At 41.5% G+C, this 24,526-nt stretch overlaps 1 protein-coding gene across 1 annotated transcript in view; it reads left to right on the top strand.

Moving 5' to 3' along the window:
- The first annotated feature begins 4,727 nt into the window (after window positions 1-4,727).
- jam3b (junctional adhesion molecule 3b) overlaps window positions 4,728-24,526 on the top strand; it is a 36,265-nt gene continuing 16,466 nt past the window's right edge. The window contains exon 1 of the mRNA XM_086227244.1: window positions 4,728-4,917. Within this exon, the coding sequence (XP_086083370.1) occupies window positions 4,869-4,917 (49 nt within the window). The 5' untranslated portion in view covers window positions 4,728-4,868. The remainder of the gene's footprint in view (window positions 4,918-24,526) is intronic.

Below are 24,526 nucleotides of genomic sequence, written 5' to 3'. Positions count from 1 at the left end.
CAAGATGCAACAATGGATATGTTGGTTCAGTTATAAAGCCCTGATGCTGAGCTGATGTACATAAAGCAGTGCTCTGGAACAGAGCAGGCATAAATATTTCTCCTCAATTCACAAAAAAAACCCCACACACAAACAAAACAACAACGAAAAGACATGTCATTGAAACCCATCTGCTATTGAGCATACTTGTACTACAAAGAATCGTCATGAATGACAACTGTGTTTTCCCTGCCGTCTCTGTCACTGTAAATCATAGTAAAAAAAAAAAAAAAAAAGTCTTTATGTCTTTTTTAGTCTATTCTACTATTACTAAATCCACCCACCTTACTGCAAAGAATAATTAAAACTGTGTTACTTCGAAAAAGGGGGACATTGTGAGGGTAAAATAAGGTAGCAACAACAGATATTCATTCTTTTTTTTTCTGTTTTAAATGCTGTTACAAGTGATAGGATTAACCTCTTAAATAAATAATAAAAAGTAAATATAAACTGCATGCTGCGAAAGTGGAACAGTGGAGACTAAAACCTGCTTTATCCTCCCAACTGCTAAAATAGCACTTCCTGATTGATATTTTTGCTCTTGAACATTTTAACTCATTTTATCCGAAGCTAGACTTGACTTTTACATTTATTTATTTCCCCAAAAACTTTATTTAAAAGAAAATATGCAATTATTTTAGAATGACGATTCTCATTCCATACAACGGTACAAACATTGAAAAATGGCAAGGCTAAGTAAACAGTAAAAGGAAATGAAACACAAATCCAACAAAGGCTATAGTTTAAAATCATTTTTTTATATTATCTCATGATAACAGGTTAATTGTCTTGCTGTATCCATATAGAACTTGCTCGCTCTTATCTTGTGATAATGAAACAATAACTTGTTTTAACACCGAAATTAATTGAATGGCTTTATTCTTAAAATAACAGGGTAATTATCAATCATCAGCTAACAAAGCTTAATATCCTCTGTTAAGAAATTGGCATTTAAAAGCCATCATGCTTTCTCAGCCTCCATTTTAAACAGATGAAGACATAAAATTGAATTCAAATAGACTACAGTAAAATAAATACATGTTCTCTGTAAAACCATTTCCATCCATTTTCTTCCGCTTATCCTGTTAAGGGTCGCGGGGGGGGGGGGTGGAGCCTATCCCAGCAACTTTCAGGTGAGAGGTGGGGTTCACCCTGGACAGGTCACCAGTCCATCACAGGGCCAACACATAGAGACAGACAACCATTCACACTCACAGCCACACCTACGGTCAATTTAGAGTATCAATCAGCCTCGTCCCCTCTTGATGTCTTTGGACTGTGGGAGGAAGCTGGAGTACCAGAGAGAACCCAGCAGGAACAGGGAGAACATGCAGACTCCACACAGAAAGATCCTGTGCTGGAGCCAGGACTTGAACCTGGAACCTTCTTGCTGTGAGGCGACAGTGCTGACCACTGCACCACCATGCCGCCGTACTCAGTAAAACCTTTTCATATTTTTTAGCGCTAAGAAAGTTCTCAAGTATATTTCTATTCTTAGCCAGTCCTACATCTGGATTACAAGTCCTCCTTATTCTGAGAATCCACCAACACAAGAGCAAGCCCAGAGTGGCTAATCGGAAGAATCGGGAAGATTCCCAGTGGGCGAGTATTTGGATCTCAAAGGTCAATAAACACTTAAGAGCAGCATACGCTTTCAAACTGCTGACTGATACATTTGACTCAGTGCCTGATTCAAGTGTGTGTACTCCAACAGCTTGATGATGGCTCTCAGGATGTGAAATGGAACCTGTGATTTCCTGGTCCTACCCCTCTACTGCTCATTCATTCACATTTCACTGGTCCGACTCCCACCCATAATGCCAAATAGGGGGGCCAGTGTTTGGACCACTCCAGCTTCAGGCTCTGTACCAGGATCATGTTGAGTTTGAGGAGGAGTCTTCCAGTGAGCTTCATGCTTCCAGAATCAGCAGCTTGTATGATCTGTATGCTGACCCTGGTCCAGAAACACAAGTATTTATATAACACTCATCTACTCGAAAACCAATTTATCCAAAATATAAAATGATAAATTAAGGTGTAACAAAATGCCCAAAGAACATCATTCTGGCATGCTGCTGAATTTGTTTTTTATTTTGAAGGGCTAAATCATTCACAATCCAAGAAAAAGAAAAAAAAAAAGATTTGGAGAAAGTTTATCACCTTGTTTTATTCCAAAAGGTATGTCAAACCAGTCAGTAAACACATCATTCATCTCAACACAGGCGACTAAGCACTGGCTTGTTTTTGCAATCTACAGCACAGCAACATTATTCAGTATACCCAGTTAGTTTGTGTTTTCTAGAGATATTTTTTTCAGTCTTGGAGCTAAACAATTCAACTTTAGACACATTGATTTATACATTTTATATAAGGACCTGTACATTGAAGTGTTTACAACAAATGAAAACGCAGGTGCATCAATTTTAGCCAGAGGTTCATCTCCATCTCTAGTTCTGATCTATTCTGTGCCGTAGAACAGATGTGTCATTCGTTGTCATCATTTCATTCCGTTCAATTCCAGTTTCTCCAAAAAAAAAAAAAACGCTTCAAATTGAACACCTGGGAATTCCTTGAATAAATCTGCAACAACTTGCTTAATCTCTGCAGTCTGGTAGGCCACAAAAGGGGGGGGGGGGGGTTTGTCCAATGAGCACAGACAATAAAAGTTTATAATATTCATAAATATACAGCAAGAGCTCTCTTTTTTCCTGAAATACCAGAAACTGGGACACATTCCGACAATCTTTGAAGCGGCTATCATCTGTAGGGCTTCAGTACGTTCTTACAACTGGTGGTTTCGGTATTTTTCACACGCACTTGTGCGGATATAATACTTACCGATGCTTGTTTTGATATTTATCATGTCGGATGTTTCTCCACTGTTGGCCGACAAGTAAACATCCATTCAAGCTTCATGATGTCATGTTTTTAGATTCAAATATTTCTATTGTCTCTGTTGGGAGAGTTTGCACGTTACATGCTCAGAAAATTAGTGTTAGAATTATTTCAGCAAATGTAGTGGTAATTTCTGAGGATATTGATAGTAATGCTTTTAATTAAATGGCCTATAACATCAAAAATGCCCATTCAGAAAGGAAACAACAGGCTGCCTGCCACAGACTGACGAGTAACCTAAACCTCGAGAGCAGAGCCTCAAGGCAACAACGCGATTAAAATAACTACACCTGATTCATTTCAGATTCTGGCTTGAATAACAGATTCACACGGCTTATGTAATACAGTTCACACGCATGCTGGCATAATTAGACATAGTTCTATATTTAGAATTAATTACTGCAGTATTGAAGTATGCCTTGAGTATTGCCACCATGTCAGATGATGAAGGCAGTATTGAGGGAGGATAACTGATGGATATATTGTGAGGTGCAGGTAGATTTACCTGATGTCGATAGAAGCAGCATTTATTTTCCACGGGCGTCAGCTGATGCGTGAGTTTCAACTGGGCTCAGCAGCAGAAAACTGTGGGATGTAGGCGATTCACGCCACTGGAAGCTTGCGGAGCAGAGGATCGCCTATGACAAAAACAGCGCGAGATGAGGTTGTGAGCAAGGTAAGAGAGCTCTGGGCTGACATGGACGTGGTGGAGTCAGAGATACGAGCGAGCTCACGGGCCTGGACGGGGCTATAATTTACAGCGAGGGGGGAAAAAAATGGGTAGTGAATATTTTATTGAAAGCCTGTCATATGATATTGGTCCCTGCAGTGACATGCTGCCAGGCTCAATCACACACACACACACACACACACACACACACACACACACACACACACACACACACACACACACACACACAGATAAATATAAATATATATACAAAAATAATATATATATACAAAAAAACTCTTAACAAACTAAATGTGTCTGATATTGTTTTTGCAGGAAAACCACTCGGCACGCCCAGGACAGTTTTCTTTTGTTTGATGACTGGAAGCAACACAGTTTCCAGTGAAACCCCATTAGTGTTCTGTGGACTAAAACATGGTAAGACTCATTGTGACTGGATATTGACTGAATCTTTATTTTTTGATTAACTTCCCCTTTAATGAGCATTTTGTGAACTTAACTGGCAAGTGGTAGAAAGTAAGGGAAGTACATTAGTTTGTCTAGAGGCTTCATGGGACTTGTAAATTTTGAATTTTGGACCGGAATCAGTTTTCAAAATTTTGTGATGTCACAAACCCTTAAAATCAGATGCTCTTTCTGCGCATAAAAGTGACACTTTAACCAGTTAGCGAATGACATTGCAATTGCAACACTGCACATATATCATTCTAAACAGCAAAGTTCAATCATTCAACTGTTGGAATGAGAAGAAAAATGATTTCCTTGGGTGATATTTAATGGGGAAGTTCCCGTAGCCTAACGTGCAGCGGTGTTCAAATCTATTCCTGGACTTGCACAACAGAGACATTGAAGGAGGCTCTCACATGTGGTCTTTTAATTGTGTTTTGTTGTTCTTGTCACTTCCATCCCAGCTGCCCATGAACGGGCAGGCTGGTGTTTCCTATCTCAGCTCCCAGATGCTTTCTACCTACAGTAGAAGGCCACAGCAGTAAAAGCCTCCCACATCGAGACAACTATAAATTCTTGTCAGAGTAAGTGAAGCTTTCCGTAGCTATGGCAACCTACTATAATAGCCTCCCCCTTCCTCCCTCCCTCCCTCTGTCCCTCCCTCCCTCTCTCTCTCCCAGAGTATCCGTCCGTGTCTCTCTCTCTTTCTCTCTCTCTCTCTCCATCATCGCCAAATCTCTTTAGGCTACTTTGCGCATGTACGGCCAGTCACACCGAACATTGCATCGACTCCAAGATGGCGAAAACACGTCTGGCTTGTCTCCTGACTCTCCTCTCAACTCACTGTAAGTACAAAATCCTTCTATCGGGCTGCTATTTTACCCCAGTTTCTCCTCCAGTGACACAACCGTCACATAGAATTCGCTTCTGCCTCTGTTTGGCCGAGATTTTACTCTCGGCAAAAGAAGATACTGTCTGATAAGTATCCCTATCCAACTAAGATTCAACTCAAGCCAGGCTGACAGCAAGCCGCGAGTCAATATTAATTCTTGTAACTAAATTAAAAATATAGACGCCATTTTTGCTACAACTTAATGACAGGGAAATCGGACCGGGCTGTGTTTTGATGCAGCTCTCCCCCATTTCTCGTGTCGTGTTTAGTCCGTCGCTGTTTTATAAGAGCGCCGTGGTTAAGTTTAAAAACACAGCTAGACGTTAGCATAGCAGCAACCGCTGCCCATGCTCGAGCATCAGTTCGGCTCAGTCCTCGCGAGCCACCACGTTTTCTCCCCCCCCGCCCCCAACAGACATACACACACATACACACCTCACTTTTGAAAAAGTTTTAGCCTCACAAGTTGTTAAAGCGACTTACTTTGTGAATTAAAAATGACACAGAGGACGTGCGGGTCACGCTGTTAACTATTTAAGCGCGGCTTGAAGCCGCGGTGATGTAGGGAGTAGTGATGCGAGATAACGGTTTTTCCTGCGGCGGAATAAAGCAGGCTGTCCGCGGGAGGAGCCTGTCCAGCCAGCGTCCTCTACCCCCTCCTCTCCCCGCTGTTCATGGAACCGCTCAAACCGCTCCAGTGCTGGGTAGCTAAACACAAACAGCCGTCGGAAAATCAATTCGTTTCTGCCTACCCTTTAAAGACCCTTTATCGTTGTTTTTCTAAATCCTGCTGGTGGACGAGATGAACGCAAACACACACGCTTGCAAGTACACACACCTGTAAGAGCGGTAACATCAAATTACTCATTAATGCACGAACGAAAATCCGCCATTATGTTTAGAAGGAGAAAAATAATTACCTAAATACCATACTCTCGCGCTAAGAATCGAATAGTAATTGCTTTTATCGACATATTTCTACAGATGCCACTTGTTGCTGCACCATTCAGCACATTTACGGCTAAATTGAGATTGTTTATTCCCTTTTGTCTTCCAGTCTTTTTCTGGGTTCTTTCAAAATTCTGCATCATGCAAAAGGGTATTTTACACAATAGGAACATGCATAAATTTGCTTATCATTGAGAAACTGAGCAGCCTCCATAAATCTCTGCAAATTTCAGATAGTTTGAAAACTAGATCATAACTAAGGCTTGGCAGTAGTGTTGGCCTAGTTTAGTAAAGACATTGGGTTTTGTTTATAAGTGTAAAATAACTGAAACCTTTAAAACTATCGGAGTGCATTTATAATCGTTTTTTTTTCTGTGCTTGCATGAAGGCAGAGTGATCATTTCTTCCCTGAAACGAAATGTAGTGGTTTTGGGTTTTTTTCCTCTCTGGTTTGGGCTCGATGGTGCAAGTGTGAGAGGACAGACATACAGATCAAAGGGAAATTCAGACATGTGAACCTCTTGTGATCTTTCACGTGTGAATTGGCTTTTTCTCTTTGCTTTAATGAGGAATACCAGCGGAGCTTGTTTGAAATCTGTTGCTGTACGCTTAACACTGTCTCTTTTGACATACCTCGAGGCTATGTGCTGTTTTTTTTCCACAGTGATACATTTCAAAGTCAGTACTCTTAATGGTGTTCCCTTTAGTAAATATGTGATAGGGTATGGTAGCGGTGCAACTGACATTTCGGGGGGGCTGGTAAAGATTTAAGTATTTCTTTTGTCTTGCCTGGACAGGGCTTAGCCATGCGGTTGACTGGCTCCCAGCCAGCGTCCACCATCTTCAGAAGCAGGACAAATCTGGCTAGATTGAAGGTGGCCCTAAGCCATGTTATGAATTACTAATTGCTGCTGATAGGCTTTGATTACTAATAGGCACTGACTCCAATTAGAATTCTCGTATTTTTAGAATAGCTCTGCTCCAAAGTCAGTCAAGACGATGTTCAGAATCGCATGTGTAGTTTGCCTCTTCCTCTGTAGGTCACACAATCACGTGGTTATTTTGGTGTCTGAGACGTGCTCGTTATTTTCAATTCATGACATTCTTTGGGTGGCTATCATCTTAATGGCCACACGACCCCAGCCATTCCAAGTGAAGGCTAAAGCCAGCATGACTGAACATGGCTGCAAATATCAGCCCAGTCATCTGTCAACACAGCAGAAGACACGGCCCATTGTTATTTTAAGTGCACATGCTCACAGCAGACTTTCCAATCTGATCTAATGGAACGCATTGACATTTTCCGTTGCTGGCTTCACCTGAGTCTTTTCACTTAGATATTCTTAAGAGAAAATGGTGGATGCTTTTATGAGGACGTCTGCCAGAACCTCCCAGCCAAGAGCACAGCCAAGATATGTGGGAGCTTGGAAGATTCTCAAAGTGGATTAGTGTCGAGCAAATATAAATGTTGGGATCAATGCTTTGACTCTTATAGGTGACACCTGTGGACAGACTTCAGACCTTGGTGCTGCGTTATTTTAACGAGTCAGACCCCCACTTACAAATTTTGATGCACATTTTAGAGGACCACATTCGAGGAAGTTAATTTAAACTGTTAAGTCTGAGAAAAACTCATCCATTTTTGCCTACTTGAAGTGGTTTTGGCAACCCTATTTGGAATAAAGCTCTGATGTTGTTTATCTTTCACCTGGTTGATTGATCAACTGATCAACTACATCATCTTCATGGATATTCCCAAATTTTGGTCTTTGTCTTGAGACAGCATCCAACATGTGCAATACTCACTGGTATTTAAGAATAGTTACAACTTCTCCATTCAAAGGTAATTCCGCGAGACCTTCCTCCACTTTTCCCTGATAAATTCTTCTTCTTCTGTTTCTCCACTTTCTTTACAGCCATGCCGCACTTTGCCTATACCACCATCTTCTGACAGCATTACGTAAACTAATTTATTCACTCCAAAATAGTGAATGGAAACATACCAAATGTGTGGTTTCTGTTTTACAAGATATTCACAGTTCACATAAAATTTGCATCACAATTCAATGCAAAGTCAAGTACTGTATCGGTCCGTGTTGCGAGAGCAAGATCTATCTTTATTATTTCCTGGACGGGAGACTCACATAATGCAAATCTTGTTTCAGACTTGATTTATCAGCTTTCACACTTGCTCAAGTGTCGACATTGATTTATCCTCCTGGACAATTGACATTTTTATGACTTGACATTATCTTTGTTGTCACTCATGGCTGTCAGCCTAATCCAATTCCAGCCCTCTCTTTATCTGAGTGGATATGATAAGGGAGAAAGCCGTAGATGGTTGCTTGCCACTGATAAGTCTCGGAGCTTTGAACACCCACAAATATCAGGGGGGCTCATCGGATGCAGTTACCCAGCAGCACGCTCCTCAAACATTTGTCTAAATTAGAGCCAAGTGTCTGCATTTTCTCATTGTTTGGCATGTGAGGAATAGCAGTTTGGTGTGGCCCAAGATAACTGCTGATAGTGGCTCCCCTGGGAGGTGCATGTTGTCAGATGTTTCCCGACCCACCTCAAGCTTGCGAGCAAATGTTTAGAGCGCTCGCTGAATGGCATCTATGGCCCCAGTGGGCAAGTCACAAACAGTCTGACATTTTACTGCAGTAAATGGCAGAGTAAAACAGGGACAGCACACAGCCAGGGAGAAGTCCCTTGAAGCTCAACATTTGTTTGGTACAAGTCAGGATTTATTCTAATCAGAAACCCCTGTCAGTCATTTTATCCTTGTTGTCACTCTGGTCTCAGCTTAATGTTATAGCAGGAAGGTGCGTTATTGCCTGACGTGAGAGTTTTGTGATGATTATTTTCAAAGTCATACAATTTTGTAACCAACCTTTTAAATCACTGCAGTCAACCATGTGAATATTTGTGCAACAACAGTCCCTCCATGGGATAAAGTCAAAGTGGCACATGGCTCTCACTGTGGAATGACCCGAAACAGCTGAGCAGGAGTGGGTGGAGGTGTTCTGAGCAGCGTCGCAGGCGTAACCAGAAATATCTGCTGCATCCGTCTCAAATCTGAGCGTGCGTGTAGCAAATGCAGCATTCCAAATAGAAAACACATGGAGGCAGAAAGCTCCACCTTCACATGTGCACTGACTAACAATCACAACCACCTGTTTTCCTGCGAGATAAAAGGACCCCTGCTGATGACTTGGCTGAAGTCGGAGCAGAGAGCAGGAGCTGTGGAGAAAGCTGATGAAGGCATCTAGAAAACAAGCTGGGTGTGACGATATGTCTCCAAGGCTGAAATCCATTCCAACTTGCACAACACCACCCTGCTTCTATCCTATTTGTTTTCATGCTCGCAGCTCAGGTTTGCTTTCAGCGAAAGGCACTTACACTAACACAGAACTTAGATCTGGTTGTTGTTACTGAGAAATTCATCATGATAAAATATCATTTCATATGTTGATAACAGTTCCAAGTCCTATTTTAAGTAAAGACCGGACTGAATTGACTGTTGTTGTTTTTTATCAGTCAGACAAGCTTTCCTGTTGTTGTTTTATCAACAGTTTCCCATCCACTCGTCCCGAATATGCACCATTTCTCTGATGCTGGTCTGCGACCGCAGCCTGGTGACTCACTCAAGTGTTACTGTGCCCAAACCACACCACAGCACCGGCACGTGTTTAAGCGTGTTTTCCACAGTGATTTGTTACGGGTAGCAAAAATCTCACTTGTTATTGGTGGACCTGAGCAATACACCTGTTCAATGATATACTGTTTGCGTGCCACTCGTGTCACACTCTATTATGCAAGGATAATGGATTTTTTCCCTGTTAAAAGTTTTTTGGGTTTAGTTTTTCCTCACTGGAATTGAGAGTCTAAGGAGAGTGCGTGTCGTACCAGCTACAGATTGTAATGCCCCTGAAGGCAAAGACAGTTTTAAAATTTTGGGTTGTATGAATAAATGTGACTTGATTTGAAGGATATGTTTAATGAACCAGAGAAGGAGCACATTTGGAGTTTATTTATGCAGCTCAGCTCGGTGTATTTTTTGTGGTCATTGCTGATGGTTTACAGTTACTGACCTTAAATGAAACTAAACTTCCTATTGAACATTTTTATTTTCGCTTTTGATAAATTGTCTGCCCAGGCCGGGAATGTGTTGCTTCAAATGATAATAAGACAAACATGTGAAAGACCCATCATAATCCTAGACTCGTGGGTCATGTGTCTGCAGTAAATTCTCCCTGTGAAGATATAATAAAGGCCTGGAAAAGAGGGCTCCTCTTAACTACATAGTTTCCCTTCAGACAAGAGATCCATGACAGAGGGAAGTTAATTGTTCTGTTTTGGATAATGAGCATTTGGAAATGATGGCTTTTCCTGAATAGCCAGCCAAAGTGGTTGTTTGTTTTAACAAGACATTATTCAATGTTTAGGTCACTAGATCAACAGATTGTCAAAGATGCCTCTTGTGCTGGCTGCATGAGCTCAGGACAGCACAAGAGTAGCTTCCTGGTTGACGATCTTTATCTGTGCTCACATTGTCCCTGGAGGGAGCAGTTCCCCTGCTCGGGTGTTCACAGGATACTGGTGGAGTACATCAATAGGTCAAAAGAGACCACCATTGATCAAACATTGGGATGCTGTCAGCTTAGTGAAATGATTAGGGTTTTTTATAATGACATGGCTGAAGCAATGAACTACATGTGGCAGAGCCACTGTCACTCTGAAAGGAAAAAGCTCGAGGCTCAGCTCCCGCTGAGAGTCATAACCAGATAATCGCTCTGGATTCATCTTTTGTCTACCAGGCTGTAACAAAAGGGCAATTACTGTCTAAAAATAGCCACAAGGCAGAGTCATCTGACAACATCAGGTGTTTGATCACAGTTCATTCCAAATCATTGGGTCCACCTGGAAACTGGTATAAAGTCCACACACAATATAGCTGATATACTGTACCTATATACTTATTTTCCTTTTTACTTTTCAATTCTACATGTTTGTAACTCTTTGAAATATAACTGATGATACCAACAAGAACAGAAACAAAATAACATTGCATATACTGTATGTGACTGATGATGTCAGGTCACATATCACATCAGGTTTGTAAAAATGCTAAAAAGGGCCAGAACCAGACCCATAATATCAATCTAAAATATTTAAATCAGCTCCAACGGTAGCCAGAATCTGGCTAAAAGCCTTGCTGCCGCATTTTGAATGTGTCGGGGACATCATAAAAGCTTTTAAGTTTCCATGAAGTTGTTAGAGTTTCAGTAAGGGAAAAAAATGCAGGGAGACTTGTGGATATGATGGTAGGAAAAAGGGCATTATAGCTTTTTGGAGCAAGAGGAAATATGACTGCAACATCTTTTTGACGTATTCATCAGGAATGAAAAGTGGATTTAAACGTACTGGATTACATTAAGATCAAGTAGAGTGGAATTCAACTCATCTGGTGACACATGGGTATAATATTGAGAAGGTATTAGAAGGACATATGGGGAGGGATCGTAAACACACCAGTGTATGTTACCTTGGAGACAACAAGACCTCAAATAGCTAGCTAAAGCTCCCAGCGATGTAGAACATAATGTCCTCCTCTGACTACAGGTTGAGAGAGCTGACAGAAGAATGGCCAGTGGCTTTAACTAGTGCAGATTCTGTTGAAATTTGGTGTCTGTTATGGCCTTGGACTACAAAGATTGGGTGGTTTCATCCATTTTTCACTTCGTGATATAATGAGATGACAGCCTGCAACTTGCAATGTATGGATCTCATCTGAGGAGCTGTACCTCACAGCCGTAATGTGAAAAAGAAGCGCAGAGATGCTTGAAGCTAATGTACTCTCTTAGACCTGCTAGCTTCCACAACTCTTCCCACGATGACCTCCTGGCTTATATCTGGCCTTCAGGATCTTGAAGCGGACATGTAGCCATCCAGATAAAAATCATGTTATATCTGAAGATTCAGCCACATGCTGAGATGTCCATTAATGAAATGAGACTGTGTGACTGGAGGTCAGTCTAATTTTTGGGGGTAAATGTAGACAGTTCAGCGGAGACAATATCATATGAAGGGCTTGATGAGAGTTAGTGGCATCCACTGGGAAGCAGTCCAGAATTGGTTCAAAACAGTACTATAGAGCTGATAAGTAGGGCTGGGTCATCAAGGTACACTGAGAACTTGATGCTCTGAATTTAGTGATAAATAGAATGGGATAATTATTTATGCTGGCAAGCCTGGTGTTTTCAGAGTAGACATATTGAAGTTATGCGACTACATTAAATGAATTCTATGAACCCGTTACTTATGAAATAGTTAGAAATCCATGTAAAAATGCTACACATAACTGCAGCTGCTACAGCAGTATGTTACCTATGGTCACTCCATTAATACTTCATACGTGAACACGCCGTCGGTTTGATTGAGAGGCCCACAGCAGCAGGTGTTACACGCGTTGCATTTAGAGAATGGTCTTAGACTTGATTACATAAAGGAGCGACCCAGTAGCTCCAAACTTGGCTGGACAGTCTGCAGAGAGGGAGATTTTAGAGTCCTCGGGGTAGGACTTGACAGGGAAACCTTGGTGCTCCTCCAAACGACTTGTTATTGACGTTGACCACGTGTGTAAGTTGTAGCGGCGATGCAGTGGCTTTCTCCTGAAAATATTTGGTGTGGTCGTCATGGTTTCACTGTTGCGCTTGAAAGAGACGAAAGCCCGGCGTCTATCACAGTCATTTTTAGCACAATCTCAAATTCAGTTTAGGTAATAAAGCATACTGCTGACTGGAGGTAAAATAAATCACCACTTAGACTTTTATTCAAATGAGTTTGGTACATCTTTGATAGTATTTTACCCTCATGGAATTCTTATTCTGTTATATAATGTATAATTGTTAAATGAAGGAAACTGGACTTCTTTTTTAAAATCATGTTTCACCTTTCATCGAAGGGTTCTTCAATTTTAGAAACTATTAATTAGACGCACAGCAGTATAACTCATTAGAAGTCATAAATCCTCCCTTGATGAGGGTAATAATTTTGTTTTATTGACTTTTTTATTGAGGGATTTTTATGGTGGTTTTATCTTAAGCACATTGGAATAAAAACTAAACATTATAATCCTCACAAAGGCTTTATGGTATGACTTTAGTATTATACTGTATTTATTTGTACTAGGTGTGGTTGATATGTTTGGTGTATTTTTTAATTAAAAGGGCAAATGCTGAACTGTAGCCATGATCAATAGCTGAACTGCTATAAAAGTACATAATACACTGTGCTTTCAGCCGACTTCAATGAGAACTTGCTGTTATCAGACCGTCTGATCATATGAGCCTTGGCTTGCCCTCTCTGGAATACTAGATGGTAAATATGTTGAGACTGAACTGAAAATGATGGCGCTATTATGCCTTTCCAGAGATTGCCAAATATCTTGGAAGACTAATAAATACTGTAAGGGAAATGAAACGGTTGATATCTCGAAGCATTAATGGATTTTCCTGATTCTGTCAGAAAGGATCGCCAGTACTCTGACGGTCTGTGGTCTGCAGGCTTTGCTGTGAATCATGCTAGAGTAGAAGCTCAGTTGCAGCATACACAGGGCTGTTGCCACATGTGTGTGAGGGCATACTTTGGGTAAGTAAGTGCCTCAGATATTTGTCAGGATGCCAGACATAGGCGACGAGTTTGTAACATGGTGGCTGGCCTCTGTCTGAGCTCCAATCGAAGGGGGCTTTGCATGTGGGTCTGCTCGGTTTCTGTGTCATAGAAAGCAATAGAGTGAAACAGGGAAAAGGAGGAGAGAGAGCAATTTGGGGGGGAATTCAACATGACTCACTCACCAGCTTGTCAGGCGTTTGTCATCATTCTAACAGGTCACTCTTATGGGCCAGGCTGCAACCTCAAAGCTGATCACAGACTTATGTATTAAGTTGAGACTGTCTCACAACCACACAGACTTAAATAAATCATTGATATCAACAAGACTGTCCAGCTAACTGCAGTGCTTAGTCATTTTGAATACATTTTCAGATAGACCTGGGCAAAACCATAGAAAACAAGAGGGTGGGGTGTGGGGGGGATTAGGAACATGGGATGAGCCATTCACCAGGCCTCAGCCCATCTGTGGGAAGGGATTTCCTGAATTTTATGCTGTTAAGGGTATAATTGAGCTTAATTGTCAGTTTCTCAACATTAAACTTCTTATCCTGGAAGAGTAATTCTCAAAATGACTACGTTATCTACTCTTCCATTTCCTTTTACAAGACTGCTCTACCAACGGCAGCTCAACTTTAATACTATGGTCATTAGTGAAGCGCTAATATTCTAAGAACCTTTCTGGAACTTTTTTTTTTTTTTTACAGAAACATAATTCTGTCAGGTCCATTCATGTCAAGAAACACAAGAGATGATAATGAGCTTGATTTGTTTATTATAGTACAAATTGGCGGTATGGCTCTGTTCAGAGGAGTCCCCTGATAATTTTTCATGAGCACCATGAAACAGGGGACCAGCAGCGTGAGGGAAGGTTCTCCCAGTTTAAGACTGGAAGAGCAAACAAACCCCCGTGAACAGAGCAGCAACATGACATAGAAGGAACTATGCCATGTATACACGACAAGGTGGAGCTGGGGAGGTGGAGGGTAGCAAGTTGCAAGTAGGAGCAACTGTACAGCAAATAGCAGCAGCAGCAGCAGCAGCAGCAGCAGCAGCAGCAGCAGCAGCAGATAGCAGATAGCAGCAGATAGCAGCAGATAGCAGCAGATAACAGCAGATAGCAGCGATGACAGCGGGCAGAGCAGCATAGCCAGAGCTAGCAGAGCGGGAGTTGAGGCCGGGTGACATTTAAGTTGAGAGGGGCCAATCAGAAGCAAGGGATTTGATCAGCTGATGCAGAGCAGCTGTAGATCAGCTGATTGATCAGTTTGATTGATAGACGGGAAGCCAATAGCGCTTGACTACCATGGCCTGACAGAACTAACGCTAACACTCGATTTACATTTCCCACATATGGAGAAATTCTGCAACATGATAAAAGTCAAGCCACTGCTACTGTTGGAGGCATTTTGAAATATTGAAACGTTAACTGTATTTAAAATTAAACTGAAACAGAAAGAAACATTTACATATAATGCCTACCTAATATGGCTGGATTTCCTTTTTTGTTCCTTGTGAATTCTAATAACACTTTTTGTGGAGGTGACATATTCTTGTATATCCGCATGTATAATTTTTTTTTGCACTTGACAGTACAGTAATTGTAAGAAATTCACTCCAAAAAAATTATTTAGAAAAGTCAAATTCTTCCGCTCATTTGTTTATTTTCTTTTTTTATTTGGAACTCCATATTGGCCTAAATATCTTGCCTCTTGTTCATTCTTAACAATTTTACTCTCCCCCTCAAGTCAAAATATCTCCAAAGCTGGATTCAGAGATCATGGAAATCAAGATGATGAGAAAAAAAGGTGAAAATGACATTATCTACAGCTCTGACTGCTTATCATATGTGACGTTCACCACAAAATTTTAAGATAAGATCAGGCACTCCCAAAAACAAGCTATGATGCCTTGGAGCACCTACAGGATCATTTTTCACGCTTTGATGGAAAAGACAAAACCTCCTCTCGTTGTAGAGGTGCTAGATGAGATTCTTGATAAGTTGCAGTCTGCTACTTATACGTCTCATTCCCAAACACTGGGCCACATCTGATAGTTGTTCTCTTGAACCTAAGAATACATAGTGCACAGATGTGTGGTTCCTAAAATATTGAGGATACAAAAGCAAAAAGCCAACAAATAATTTATAGAAAAAAGAAAAAAACAACAACAACAGCAGCAGCACAACACTAGAACAAAAGCCATTTACTCGGCAGGGGTAAAGTTCATGCACGCACAAGGCCTTAGAATATGTGTGTTTGTGTTTGTTGTTGAACAACAGGGAAAAGATGTAACAGGCCACAACCCCTACACCCACACCACTCCACCTCAAAGTTCAACCCAGAGGTCCCCCAGACGAATTCATTCTGGTTTTATCTGGTTTTAGCCAGAACAATGGTCTTATGGTTTTATGAGCTTTCCACCATACTTTCAGATGGAATCTGTATCTCTTTGCTGATGAGTGTCTCTGAAAGGCTTGTGTCCAGCCAGTGTAATGATTCCCCCACTTTCCCCTGTCCTTCCCTTCCCTCTCCGAGGATCACTCATGCAGAACTGAGCGACGGTAGAGTTTTATCTCAGATCATCAACACTCCAGATCATCAGTGTTCACATCTGTGGGCGGCTTCCTCTGGGCGATTTGAAGTGCGGTGATATTAAGTGAGGAACTCAGTTCTGTGGAGAAGGAAGGGCAGTAGTGATGTGCTGGTGCTCAAGCTCAAGGTCCAAGTCAGATCTGGGTCCAACATCCTCCCATTGTTCAATCCTTAGATACAACAAAGAAGATAGAACCTGGCTTTTGGGCATTTAGTGGTGACTGGGCTCGGTGAGCACACTTCCAGTGAATTCAGTGCAACCTGCATCCTCCTTACTGGGAAGGCAATAGGAAGAAGAATATATTGCTCAACAGTTATTTTTCTACCCCCTATGAGTCATTTCACATTTAGCAATCTACTTTGTAAGACATGTTGTATCCATAACTGTTTGGGAGAAACGCTTGAATTGAAACCTTTTCAACTTTTGCTGTGGTTAGACAGGATAGTGTGCTAATGAAAGGAGTCCAGATGAATATCCCCTCTTGGGGTATTCACAGTTTTGATCTGAAATGTTTCTGAAAACTCAGAGTTCCTTGGTTGTGTACATTACCTCCCATCTTGTATAAACAAGCTCGCCAGTTCAAGCATTTGTCTCGATTGTCAAAAATGACATTTTCATTTGATTTTTCGGTTCATATTGAACTGGTGAGCACATGCATACCATACTCTGTCACATGCCACAGAGTAGTTATGTTTGACACAAGCAAAGACAGCAGGTGACTTAGGTCACCAGCTGTCCTCTATTCTTGCCATGAAAGTGCTTTGGAACTTGGCCATTGTTTCCCGGACCAGCCGCTTGACCTGTGACAGTGTACCGTACACCTATACTTCCTGTGTGACTGTATGCAGGGTGTTATAATTCATGTTGCAGCCTGGAAACAGAGTGGGTGGCATAAGTAGCCATGTAGGTGTCTGATGTCTTTGTCTGGAGTTTCCCACGGAAACCCATCAAGGATTCCTTTTGGAGCAGGTGACAGAGGTTCGGCTCCGACACTGAGTGGTTGGGGATGGGGGGTAGAGCAACAGGAGCCTCAGATGGTTTCTCTCCTCAGCTGTTGTTGAAGTAGCATTCCCTGTCCCACAGCTCAGCCTGCCTGTGCAAACTATTTAGGTCTGGAGTATGTCTTTGTATGCACATTTGTTGTCTAGGGGGGCTGCTAGTTTGCAAATTCTTGCTTAGATTTGGCACAGCTTGATATCTCAATACTTCAGTTTATTTCGTGACATGGAAGGTACCCAATGTTTATCAGCAAATGTGAGTCTTTATTCTCATGTATGAGACTTGTGAAGTGGAATTTGTAGTTATGAGTAATTGTTTGAAAAGGTTTTTATCAATTATTTTTTAAATTATCTGTATTTTCTTCATACTTTTATTTTCAGTAAACTCTGAAATTCAAAGCTAACCCGTGTTGAACCTGTAAGATAAATAGATCATTGCTGTATAATGTGTTGTGTTTCAACCTGAAAGGGGCTTCTGAACAAACAGAAGAGAAAGTCAGGTCTCTTTTAAATGAGCATGCCCTTCTACCCCTACTTTCTCCATTTAAAGTCCTCAGTTGACAGTCTGGGGGCATTAAATGACCCCCAGACCCCTGAACCACGCCTGCCTGTCAAAGCTCATTTCACCTGTGGCCAGTCATCCCCAAACAGTCACACAATTATGGCGACCTCACATTCTGCTCTCCTCTTCTTGTACTCCCACGAGTGCTTACTAAGGAACAAAGAGCTCTTCCTACATTATCCAATATGAGGGAGAGTTGCCATAGTTAGTGTGTGGCCGCCTTGAATGAAATCTTTACAGCAGCAACAAGCCCTACCCTTGGCTCCCTGCTTGACAATGCTGATTGACTTCACCCTTTTCCCTGCAAAGTCAGCAGACACACTTTCTGTCTGATTGATAAATTCAACCAGATGTTCAGGACATTTCTTTAAAAGTCTTCTTTCTACTTTAATGAAAGAAAGCCAGGAAATAACAGCTTGTTGAACTATTGTCTCCGTTCGTAATTCGGACATGCATCATGTCAGTCTAACTACCGTGCTCTGTATATGACACAACATAGCCTTTGTTCTAGAGTAGAGGCAAAGCCAGTCACCATGTTGGGCTATAGGAAACCGTTGTTATGAGTACAGTTACTCATATTCATCCAGGACTTGCTGTTTCATAGCTGATAGCATCTTGATGACTGTGTGTGGTTGGAGGTCCTTTTGAAGAGTTCATAAGCCTCGTTGCCTGCTGTGTCACACCCGTCATGCCTCTGAATGCCACATATGTGCTGCCTCACAGTTCCAAGAAACGAGTGTGTGAGTCTTGTGTTTTTAATGCATTGTTACACTTGCCTGTTGGTGCTCATGCTTAGTTGATTAGTGTCATGTAGTTACAGTGAGACTAGATGAGATGACTCCCAGTGGAAGCAGTACAAACACACTGAGCTCGCGTCCTGCAGAGGCCGGAGAGTTGGAGGAATGCACAGCTCATGAAAACAGAAATAATAGTCAGCAGAGTTGTATAAAAAGTTGGTGTGCCCCTAAAGGCTACATTGCATTGCACCCTTTCAGTTCAGCTCTTTTCAGCCCACAGCGGGCATCCTTGGAGCATGCAGGAAATGAGGCAGATTAAGCCTTTTGGACCTGCTAAGTCAACATGTCTCTGTTGTGTGGTGTTCTGTTATTGTTCAGTTGTCAGTTGAGCCTTAGCTCATCGTAGCTCTCTACGCTCACTGTCCATGCACTCAACAATGACCGCTGATCTCTGCAGGCTGTAGCAGAGTGGCTCAGCTGCCCCCACCTCTCTGTCAGTCTGCTGGCCAAATAGGGCGTTATTAGGTGAAAGAACTGCTGGCTGGCCAAAAAAGACCCATGTTAATATCCCAGCATCCCGATTAGCCCGATATCTGCAGATGTGATGTTTTCCAGATCTTTATATGCCGCAGACGAATTATTGGTTAATCCTTTGTGGCATGCTGATTGAAAGCTTTAGGAAAGGGTGACTATTTCTATTGAGGATCGTGTGTGTGTAAGTACATTGGGTGGGAGGGTGTGTGTGTGGTTGAAGGGCAGGCAGCAGAATGTTATCCAGGGATTTACCACCGTGTACTATAATCTGACCATTTCATTGTTGAATCACAGGGAGGATATTGGTCAGTACACAGTAGGAGTCATTTATAAAACCCTGCTGTTTTGATCTGTTTAAAATGGCGTCACAATCAGTGGAATCTGGGAATCATGCAATAATATTACCCATAATCCAGTGCCACAGCCAGACAAACGTTTATTTTCATCATGCTTGAAAAAAGCCAGTGTGGAAATTGAAGTCCTAATTAGGATTAAGGAAGGGGTCAGGCTGCCCTGGACTAGAAATTTGAAGCATTCGTAATGAGTGGCGCTGATGCCATCTGTGCAGAGTGTGGTGAGGAGCTAATTCTAGCCCTGAGTGTAGTACGATTTAACACAGATTTCCGTGGTAGCAGCTCCGAATCAAGCATGGAATTTGACTTTGACTGCAGCACAAAAACTGTTGGAGTGAGTTGAATTTGCCCCCACCCACTCATGGTAGATCTCCTTTAAGCTGACGCCACTGAGCTACCCGATTCATGTGGACATCCAACATGTGTGGCATGTCAGATTGTTCGCATAACAGAGATGCTGCGCCAGGGGAGGCCTGCTCACCCTCTTGGCCTCATGCTTCGATCTGTTTTGACAAGGCGTTCTCACTGTCTCCCTCAAGAGGCTGACCTGGGCTCCAAAAATGAGCAGCCAATTATTTCATCATGAGATGTGGTCAAGGTTTCTCTGGATGCCTGTAAAAGGCACTGAGAGCCACCACTGCTTACACTTCTTACCTCGGGTGGATCCCAATTAGCAGGCTGCGGGATATCTATCTGGTGCTGACAGCCACTATAAATAGTGCCTGGACATTGTGCTATCCAGTTCTCTCTCTATTCTAGTGAGGAATGGCCCATGATTGTAGGATATAATCTGCAATTACCAGCAGCAGCATTAATCTGCAGCAAGGGCAGATAGGGAAATCTGTCTTATGTTCACTCTCATAGCTATTACATCAGCTTCCACACCTGAAATTTTGTTTGAACATCCTTGTTGAGAGGGAGCAGCATGGCTCAGTGGTAGAGTGGCCGTTTATCAACTGAAGGGTCGCTGGTTCGATCCTCACTTCCCCCGGTGACCATGTTGAAGTGTCCTTGAGCAAGATACCGAACCCCTAATTGTTCCCGATAGCCCTGCAACGGACCAGTCCAGGGTGTACCCCACATCTCACCCAATGTAAGCTGGGAAAGTCTCCACCCCCACCCCCACCCCCCCACGACCCTTAATGGATAAGCGGTATACAAAAAGGAAGGAAGGATGGATGGATGGATCCTTATTGAGAATGAAAATACACTCAAAGCAAGGTAAATTGATACAGTATGCAGGGACATTATCATGACACAGGTGATAAATCAGTTACAATTCTTAGAATTCATTTTCAGATAGCAAGGGGGCTTTAACTCCAGCACATCGTTGTTTTTTCCATTAGAATTCCATGACTTTATTTTTGATCAATACAGGGTTCATACTGAAAAACCTGGAAAGTCAAGGAATGTGAAACAGAAAAAGCAAATTCCAGATCTTGTTGGAACATTTATTGAAAAATAAACATTGTCAGAAAATGCTTGGAAAGTGATGGAAATTAGCGTCATGTATTCAGGCATATTAATGTATATATGGTTCAATCAGGGTTGATGGAGAAAAAATCTCCTTTGAATGAAATTGATTTACTTTAATACATGTTGATGTTGCTTCAAATCACAGATCGTTCCTTTTTAGTGAAATACATGATGGTAAATTTGGTTATGGATTTCTCTGCTTATTTCTCATATTTCCACACTGACATTTTACAGGAAGCCTTGTCATGGACATTTTCCTCAAAGGCCTGGAAAGGTTGGGAAATTTTGTCTGTGAAAACTTCTATGACCCCTGTCAACAGATTTAGATCTACTTTTCCACTACATGTGGTCAATGGTAAATGTGCCATTAGTCACAATCCCCACTAACCATTGTTCATTTTAATTAAGCATTCATTCACTCCTACAGCCTGAAACTGTGTCACAAAACAAAGGTCTCCATTGGCGCTCATGGCTGCAGGGACCATGTGAAGAGGCAGAGTGACATCAGAACTATTTTTATACAAGATCTGATATTGTCTGGGCTGAGCTGTTTCACACGACTTAATGAATGAGTAATGCTACCATTAGGGCTGCAGTTATCAATTCTTTTGTTATCGAGTAATCTATCGATTATTCTGGCAATTAATCGAGTTCTTGGGTAAGTCCATCACATCACTTTTGTTTATTTAAGAGAAATGGTACTATACAATAGAGAAAATAAGACAAGACTTTTAAATGGACAAGTATGAAATGCTAATGTAAAAGTACTAAGTAAAGTAACTTTACTGTGACTGTACTTATACTTTTACTGTTTTTATTTTACTCTTTACTGAAGTACAAACAGGGGCCCAGGGGGGTTCGTTCGTTCACCAACATGCCACCTCTCTCTCTTTTCTCCTCTCATGAGTTTGCTTGTTTGTATTTCGTAATCAAAAAACACCAGTAAGAGAGGCATTAAAGTACAACAAAAGCAATCAAAATGTTGATTTTTCAAAAAAGGGAACAATTACATGCAAGATTATTAATTGTAATTTTTACATTGAGGTATTAATGCTTTTACTTAAGTAAAGGATCTGAGTACTTTTTCCATCACAACAGGTCGGTGACTCTCTGAGGCTCAGTAAACAGTGTTTTATTTAAGGCGGCCTGCCACATTCAAACACCGGCACCATGACATGATTTTCTGTTTTAGAGATGCACACCTTTCTTGGTCTGTCCAGAAGGGAACTCATTATTTGCACAACTCTCGTGAGATTTTTGAGCGTTGTTTCTACTAAAATAATCAAACTCACATGATCTTTCATGGGTCCAGGGTTCCCTTCTAGACACGACCCTCTCTGTCTTTCTGTCAAAATAATAATAATAATAATAATAATAATACTTTATTAATCCCACACAGGGGAAATTGATATAGTTTCAGCAGCATTTACAGAGGGAAGAAGAAAGGATAATATAAATTAAAAGAAAGAAAATGCTTATGAAATAAGAAACAAAAAAAACTAAGATAAATAAAATATTAACATTTATATTGTAAAATGTACAATTTACCAAAATTGCAATAATAATGACATAATGAATTATAATGACAGCAGACTGTCCATGAACAGCTTGATGTTACACTCTGCAGTGTTTCACACACACAGACTTTATTTGTGTGGACACTCTGGTATAGTTTGTGACCAGTTTTGGCATTTTTGTTTTTTTTAATCTGTCTAAGAGGACGGCAGCCTCCTCGATGGATGAGTGATCAGTCTGTCCCCCTCTCCTCCCTCACCTGTTCCCTCTGCTCTGAGAAGCTCTGGCAGAGTGACACAGACTCTCCTGGTCAGTGTAAAGGCCTCATAATATAGTTCTTGAATCTTACAAGTACACAGTACAGTATTAGTTTCACGCTAGTTTCAACTGTTTTAATAAGGCGTCTTGAACTCACAACAGTGTTTTTTCTTTATGACTTCTTGGTCTCTCCAGAATTCATAATACGACGGTTACTTGTACAGCTTAAAACTAATGCAGGCCGACCACCACAAACAACAGCAGAAGTGTTCAAAACATACATTTCCAAACTCTCAATCCATTGTTTGATATAATCCAATTGTCGTTTATCCACCTGAAGTTCAGTAATACTTCAGTTGATTAAAAAATACCAAAAAAACGAGTAAGTGAGCAAAAAAACGAATAAACCATTACATTCCCGGTCAGGCACGTAGTTTCAACTTTTTGTTAATCGAGGAAATTGTGAGAGATGCATTAAATCCAAGAAGAGAGCAGTTACAGTGGTGTTAATGAAGACCGTCATCTGTTGTTTCAGGAGATGCTGTAAAAAGAATCTGTAACTTTCAAACTGTTGCCTGATGATGTGACCTGTGTTGTGGCTTTTTGTGATAGGATTGAACCGTGACATGAGTATTCTTGCACACGCTTGCTTCCTAAACAGCAGTTTAGTGAGTATCTGTGAGTTTCCTGATCTGGGATGCCATGTCATGTCTCAAAGCAGTGAATGGCATCGGGGCAAGTGAAAGGCACAGTGGGTAAGGTGGAAGATTAAAAGTTGCTTTTCCTTTTCTGTGGTCCAGTCCTATGAGCTAGTTGTACTTTGCTTGTGGTCAAAATGAGAGCGGGCCAGATGTAGACACTAACACTGACACAAAGTGACAGGTTCCCAGGCATTCGGTGACACCATCACCCACCCCACTCCCCTCATTGGCTCAGGCCGAGTCTTTGACCCTGCCGAGATCAGAGGGCTCATCAGCAAGGCCTTACCGTATTCACAGATAGGGGCCCGAAGTAACTTTGTATGTAAATGCAGAATAAATGAATACACAAAGAGGCCCTCTGGAAAACCTGCATTGTGTTTGAGCACACCTGAAAAAGATAGGATTCATTTGAATGACCTGCTGATACCAGAGCCCAGCTTTTAGTCAGACAGAGTTTATCCACCAGGTCAGAACGAATTGTGCATCCAAAAAAAAAAAAAAAGAGCCAACCTAGGATTGCTCAGTTGTTCATCTGTCTGGCTTGATTTAATTCAGATCAAATTTAATCAATCTGTGTCCACGTTCTCTCTGAGATGTGCCATTGTGAACACACACAAATTCATACATGATGCATACGTATCTCCTTCACTCCCTCTTGTTCTTCATTTTCATAGCTTTTTTTTTTTTGCTCCTTTGTTTGTTCAGACTGATTATATGCTGACCACTTCGCATTCTGAACACAGTGTTAGCCTGGCCACTTTAATCTCTAAAAATTAATAATGTGCTGGCTGTTTGCGACTTGGTCAAGCCAGCAAGCCGCAGTGACTCTGTCGCTACAACCAACATGCTGGACGACTCTTTGAAGATCATTCACTCAGCTAGTCTGGTGATCTGACTAGTAGTTTTTATACCATAATTTACGTGCATCAGTCATGGTAAAGACAGATATTGGCAAGCTGTTAGGTCGCTCTTCTGGCTTTAACAGAAACACGACCCCAAATCGGACATGCTGTAGTTAGCAAACCATGAATTTAGTAGATCACTCTCCACCCCCGATGCCTAATCAGCATGTGATACATTTATATGTGGGTTTAATATAGATACACATCTGACACACTTGAATTTAGCTGCTCCTGCTGTGACATGCTAGCTTCGGATCTATCCATATATGAGCTCAAAAATGATGACATTTGTTTAGCAGCTGAAGAAGC

The sequence above is a fragment of the Aulostomus chinensis genome, chromosome 15 (assembly GCF_037954235.1).
Source record: "Aulostomus chinensis isolate RoL2024-O1b breed Wild chromosome 15, RoL_Achi_v1.0, whole genome shotgun sequence".
Classification (NCBI taxonomy): Eukaryota; Metazoa; Chordata; class Actinopteri; order Syngnathiformes; family Aulostomidae; genus Aulostomus; species Aulostomus chinensis.
This window is presented reverse-complemented; position numbering and strand designations above follow the sequence as displayed.